The 6,159-nt window shown below is 37.9% G+C and overlaps 1 protein-coding gene across 3 annotated transcripts; it reads left to right on the top strand.

Annotated features, from left to right (window-relative positions):
• The first annotated feature begins 1,413 nt into the window (after positions 1-1,413).
• On the top strand, positions 1,414-5,938 carry LOC112163888 (protein NRT1/ PTR FAMILY 5.5). 3 transcript variants are annotated; one of them, XM_040507233.1, is made up of 3 exons: positions 1,414-1,765; positions 2,817-3,031; positions 4,586-5,938. In XM_040507233.1, exons 2-3 carry the CDS (start codon positions 2,852-2,854, stop codon positions 5,921-5,923), a joined length of 1,518 nt encoding a protein of 505 aa, XP_040363167.1. In that variant the 5' UTR covers positions 1,414-1,765; positions 2,817-2,851; the 3' UTR covers positions 5,924-5,938. The 3 variants fall into 3 exon arrangements, with proteins under 3 accessions (XP_040363167.1, XP_024155919.1, XP_040363168.1); XM_024300151.2 differs by lacking the exon at positions 1,414-1,765 and adding an exon at positions 2,342-2,681; XM_040507234.1 differs by lacking the exon at positions 1,414-1,765 and adding an exon at positions 2,342-2,700 and having other exon boundaries at positions 2,825-3,031.
• Positions 5,939-6,159: the final 221 nt, after the last annotated feature.

The following is a 6,159-nucleotide window of genomic DNA, read 5'->3' as shown; positions in this document are numbered from 1 at the left end:
ATCTGCTACTTAGCTTCAGACTGATCCTATTCAGGCCCATCCCAGGGTCAATATCATGAATGAAATTTGGAAATTGAATATTCCTCCTAAAGCTAAAATTTTTGCCTGGCTTTTATCCAGGGGACGGTTAAAAACTAAAACAAGGATTGCTAGTTTTTGTGATAATAGTGACATTGTTTGCCAACTCTATAGGCAGGGGGATGAAGACTTAAACCATCTCTTCTTCTCTTGTCCCTTTGCCTCTGGAGTTTGGCAGAATGCGGGTATTAACATTTATGATTTTTCTTCTTTTGATGCCTGGTTTCTTTCCTGGTTCAGGAAGGGCTACCATAAAGTGGACACTGAGAATTTGATCGTGCTTTGCTGGAAGTTTTGGGAAGCTCGAAATAATCTTATCTTCAGACAAAAAACAGTCTCCCCCATTATGGTTGTTCATGCTACTGCTACTCTAGAAGCTGGTTTCAGAGGCAAAAATCCTGTGAGGGATACTTCCCCCCTCAATCAATATGGTATTATCAAGTGGACTCCTCCTCCTCCAGGAGTTTTCAAACTAAACTTCGATGGCTCAGTCTGAGACAAGAACAAAGCTATCGCAGGATTTGTGATTAGAGATCATGATGCAAACCCTATTTTTGCCGGGTCCAGATCCTTTGGCTCCTCTTCAGTTCCCATTGCTGAAGGGAGCGCCCTAAGAGACGGCCTTTATCACGCCTTTCTTCTCAAGTGCAAGAAAGTCATTGTTGAAGGGGACTCAAAGCTGATCATATATGCTGCCAAAAATAATTGTACCATTCCTTGGCTGCTCAGAACCCTCTTTAAAGACATAAGGTTCCTTTCCGATCAATTCGAGGAGGTTGCCTTCATCCACATTCCCCGCGAAGCCAACTTCGTTGCTGACGTAGTTACTAACCATGCCCATTCATCTCCAACCCCTACGACGTGGAGCAAAAGTTGCCGCTCTCCGCTCTTTCTACTTTTAATTTTGATTACTTTTTTGGTTGAAGTATGGGCTTCGCTTTGTAACTTTTCTTTCTCTCCTTATAAAAAAAAAAATTAAAAAAAAACTCGTCTCTTGATCAGTCTCGATAGAGCATTGTGGGCAACTATTTTTTTTTTTTTTTTATTATTGTCGAATTGTGGAGGATTACTCTCATTAGGGGTTACTAGATGAAGCAAGTCCAAATTTCTTTAGGGCCCTGTTTAAATTTGAGGATTTGAGACTCTGGATTTGGACTCTTCAAATCCAAATCTACATGTTTTGGCGAATTTTTTACATACGTGTATTTAGAATTCAAACCATCTTGCTCAAATCCACACCACAATTTTCTTCAGAATTTTTTTTTTTTAGAAATCACTTAAGGTAATTATTTGAAATCACTTATGTTTCTATCTCATAAAAACAAAGGGCGTCTCTGGATCAATGTACCAAAAAAAGGGCGTCTCTGGATCAGCTCTGTTCACCTCTATTTAAACTCCAAAAACTTATCTCTGGAGCAGCTCGAGGAATCATCAGACTCCGACCCGGTTCCTCGACCAGTTTACCCACAACGACGACCCGACGATTTCTCGGTCTTTTCCGGGGTCGGATTGGTTGTTTTGGCATCGCGTTGACTTGGTGGTTCTCTGTATGCTCTTTGTTTCATCAAACAAGCTTCGATAACAGAGAATCGAAGGAGAGAATGTAGCAGCTTTTCCGGCGGGTTCTTCACTGTCCGGGAACTTTATGGCGTCGCGGTGGCAGCAGTGACTTCGTCTCGACGTTGCGGTGTGTTGTTTGTTTTTCAAAGCTCTGTCTCTCTCTGTTGGAGTTTTCTCATCACTCTATGTCTATGAGTCTATCAGATCTGGGTAACTTTTTCCCATGAAATCCTTACAGTAAAAATTTTAATCCAAATAAGAGCATTTGAAATATGTAATTTCAGAGTCCTACAGATTTTAAATTTAAATCTAAATCTAAATTCAAATTCAGTCTTCAAAGATAACCACTTACCACTTTCACCTTGGTGAAGCAGACGGTGCCCAGCAGAACTGACAGCAAATCGGAAATTAATTAACTTTTGTTTCTTCATTACTGGTTTTTAGTTACATATATACATTATATATATATATATATATATATATATATATTATTTTAACCTCCAGCTTGGTCTCCCATCTCGAGGTTGAGGTAGGATCTTTAGAGTGAAAGGGTAAAGTAGCTAATTTGGTTTAAAAGTATAAACAGGGAGAATAAATAGTGCAGCTAGTCCTTTTCTTTTCAATATTCATCGAGAATATATAGTACAATATCATCGTCTTCCATCCGTAGCTTCTCTCAAACTGTTGTTTCCTTGTCTGGGCTTTATTGATATTATAGGAATATCAGCTTCTTTAATTATTCTTTCCTTGAAGTTGCTATAAATGAACTATGTACGTAGGAATATAATTACTGAAAAGGTCTTCCATAGATGGAAATTTCCTTCAGCGGAGAAACCCTTAAGTCCACAAACCCTTAATTTCTATAAATATTAATTAATCTACCTTCTATAACGAGAAAGATTGAAGATTTATTTTTAAGTCCAAAAACCTTTTCTCTCCCTGCGCGCTCCTTTTCTCTTTCCCCCACCCAATTACCTTCCCCTCAACAATGGCCTCATCTAATACTCGGATGATTCAGATGATGGTTTGGGTGAAAATCGCTGGTAATTTGACCCTCATCAGGTCCTAGTTATGTGTTTCTGTTTTCTTAATTTTTCTTCTTTTATATAATGATATTTTCTTGGGATTGATTCTTTCCCTTCTGCTGAATTTATTGAACGATCAATCTTGAATTGTAGTTCTGCAGAAGACGTATTTACTGACTGGATATGCAATGAGCACAATGATTACATACTTGACTAGTGTATGGAAGTTAAATCTCACAGGTGCTGCCGCTGTCGTCAATGTGTATGCCGGCGCAGTGGCCGTAATGCCACTGGGCATGCTTTTTGTTGTTGATACTGTAATCGGTAACTATTGGTTGATCATACTCTCCAGTTGTGCTTACACCATGGTGAGTTAATTTCTCCCTAGCCTGTCGCGAATATGACATCATTGTTAAACTAGAGCATTCTGTATGAAAACATGGATCAACTAGAGCATTATGCACGTAAGAAAGCACAACCTCACTACTAGAAAGTTTTTGAACTCTTAACATGCAAATTCTTATATAAGGGCAAACTAGTTAATTGCATTACCCTCTAATTTACTCCCAGAGACGATGCATTATTTTCTCCCTTTTCAATTTAGACAATTCCATCGTGTAGAAAGAGACACAAGCAATCGCCAAAGCGGTGTCAAGAAAGCAATTATTAATTTCATTAGAAGATAAAGATGTGTAAAATGATATAATTTTTTCGGGTTCAAAATTTTCAGAGAGCAGAGGGTAGTGATTCGTCAAAATTTTAAGGACAGGATTGCAAAATGTAATTTGTCTGTTTTATAATAACCCTCTTTACCCATGTTTACGCATACGTCAATTTGTTTTCCTTTTTTTTATTTTTTTATTTGAATCACCCAACTTAATTTGAGATTTATTTCTCAAAAACGTATAGTGCTTTTCAAATTTGGTAAAAACGTTTTGTACGAAAACATATTTAACATGTACTTCTCAAAACCAACTTCATAGTCACTGGTGACTAGGTGATGGACACTTTGATAGTATTTGATCCTTAATAAAAAGGCTAAGGTCATTTTCTGTGGACGGTCTCCTTCTGTTTGTCTTCATCTGTCGTGTTCTTTGTTGGCGGATTTTGTCCTCCTCGTGTTCTCTCATAGACATGTTTGTCCGAAGCGGAAGTCGATGTGGTTGTTGGCAGAGAAGCAGCTAATGTGGTCCTAGTTGAGAGAGAGGTAGAGGACAGTGGAAAATGGGTCAGGTTTAGCTTGAGGTTTAGGATTTTAGGGTTTTCTAATTAGGGTCCAGTTCAAAGTACTGCAAGATCTTATATTTCTTGCATAGTCTTGGAAAACGACCTGTATTTATTTATTTGTCTTTCAAATGTTAACTTTTTTATTTCAATTTAATAAGTTGATTACGATTGTACCAACCATATTTTTGTCATTTGATCAACAAATTGAAAGCTATACATGTATAAAAACGTGGAAAGTTGGTATTTGTATCTAAAAGATGAGCGAAGATGAACAAAGTTTCTGGAGTCTGTGTCTGCTTACTGAAGATGAGTTATCAAAAAGCTTCAAAACTATCTTGCAAAAGCAATTTCTTTGTATGTGATACTTCTTGCTCATTGCATTTTTCAAATTCTTCTTTTTTAAAAGGTCGAATACAACAATAAGTCTTTGATTGGTTTTTGGATTACCATATTGAATTGAAGGACTGGTAGGAACTTTCCCATTAACGAGGAGAGACAACGAAATGGGAGGAAACTTTTGTTTGGTTAGCTTTCTATCTTTGCTATTTGAACAAGGATTCTGTGAACCAATATGTATGCCGCTAGCTTTCTTAATTAGGCTTGAAAACACACACACACTAACCCAATAATAATTTGAAAACTACCAACTAATATGATTACAATTTACGTACATGATTTTGGTTCAATGGATGCAGGGGTTTTTCCTCTTGACCATGTCAACTCCACCAGTTCTTTATAGGGAAACAGGCACTTGTGGCGCATATGAGGCCGAGTGCATTGGCAAAGTACAAAAGATTCTCTTTTACACAGCCTTAACTCTAATAGCTCTGGGAGCCTCTGGTCGCTTTATGGTTCGTGCATTCAGAGAAGAGCAGTTGATCAAGCCACTATTAGAAGGCGCCAAAAAAATGAAGTTCTTTGCTCTGTCAGTGTGCCCTAAGAAAGTAAGGTTGCTGTCATTTCAAATTCTGGTCTCCACCCTGGTACTTGGGACAACTGCTTATTTAAAGCCTTGGTCGCTTAGGTTTGGGTTCCCTGCTATATTTACCTTGCTTGCAACAATTACTTTATTGACAAGTACTATACGTCCACACAAAGCACAAAGGAACCTTTTCACCAGGGAAGAAATCAGAAGCATCTTACGCATGAGTCCTATATGTATTTTCCTTATTCCAATTGGTGTTGTATCGTCTCTTGGAAATACTTATTTCACTGAACAAGCAAGCAAGATGAATCACAGGGTTGGATCCTTAAAGGTTTCTGTTCTTTTCCTTATAGTGCCCCGAAGTTTGATGAGAAAATGGTTTAGCCAATCAAAATATTGTGCTAATAAGATTATTACTCCAAGAATTGGGATTTCATTGTCGATGGCATTGGCGATTCTATGTTGTATCACAGCTGCATTAGTGGAAAACAGAAGGTTGGGCGTGGTTAAGAGACATGGTTTACTTAACAAGCCCGATGAAACAGTTCCCATGACCATGTTCTGGTTGCTTCCACAGTTTCTTCTCGTTGGAGGCGTTTCTGGGCTTTCCGAGAAGTGCATTGCTCTTTTCTACACTGATGTGGTGCTGCACTGGCCGAAAATAGAAAAAGATGTCGATATACAAGCAAAAGACAAACCCAATTCCAAAGAACAAAACATTAAGTCCCCCATGGAACAGGCAAACGAAACACTCAAGCCTACAGAAAAGAATGATGAGGACCCCAATCAGGCAAAACAAGAAACAAAGAGTACGGAAAAAGATGGTGAGGGGCACATTGATCCCGAAAGGGCAGAACAAAAATCCAAGCGTCAATACATAGAGTTTTTTGTTGATGCTCTTGAGGGAATGGGAAATATAGGCAGTGTGGTGTTGGTCTATGTAGTGGGTGAAATAAAACCTACTTGGTTCCAAGAAACGGTAAACCGAAGTCATTTGGATAATTATTACTGGACTTTGGCTGCATTGACTGCAGCTAATTTGATATTGTTTATTCCAGTAATATTCTACCTGTTGAGGTCAAAGAAATTCACTGCATTGTTTGCGTAATTTAGTCCTGATAATTGTAATTTCATGTATGTCGTGTGTTTAAAGAATTTAGAATTTTCTGTTTAGAAAATAAATATTTTCTAAATTAAGCCTAGGAGAGAAGGAGATTGGAGCAACCAAAATTAGACACATGCATGGAAAAACAACCAGTTTTTTTTTTAGAAAATAGAACATACCAATAGTATGCCCCGGTTCATAGATTAAGAATAGTACAGAAGACTACTCCAATAAAACAT

The sequence above is a fragment of the Rosa chinensis genome, chromosome 5 (assembly GCF_002994745.2).
Source record: "Rosa chinensis cultivar Old Blush chromosome 5, RchiOBHm-V2, whole genome shotgun sequence".
NCBI lineage: Eukaryota > Viridiplantae > Streptophyta > Magnoliopsida > Rosales > Rosaceae > Rosa > Rosa chinensis.
Note: the sequence above shows the minus strand (reverse complement) of the source record. Positions and strands in the feature narration are given on the sequence as shown.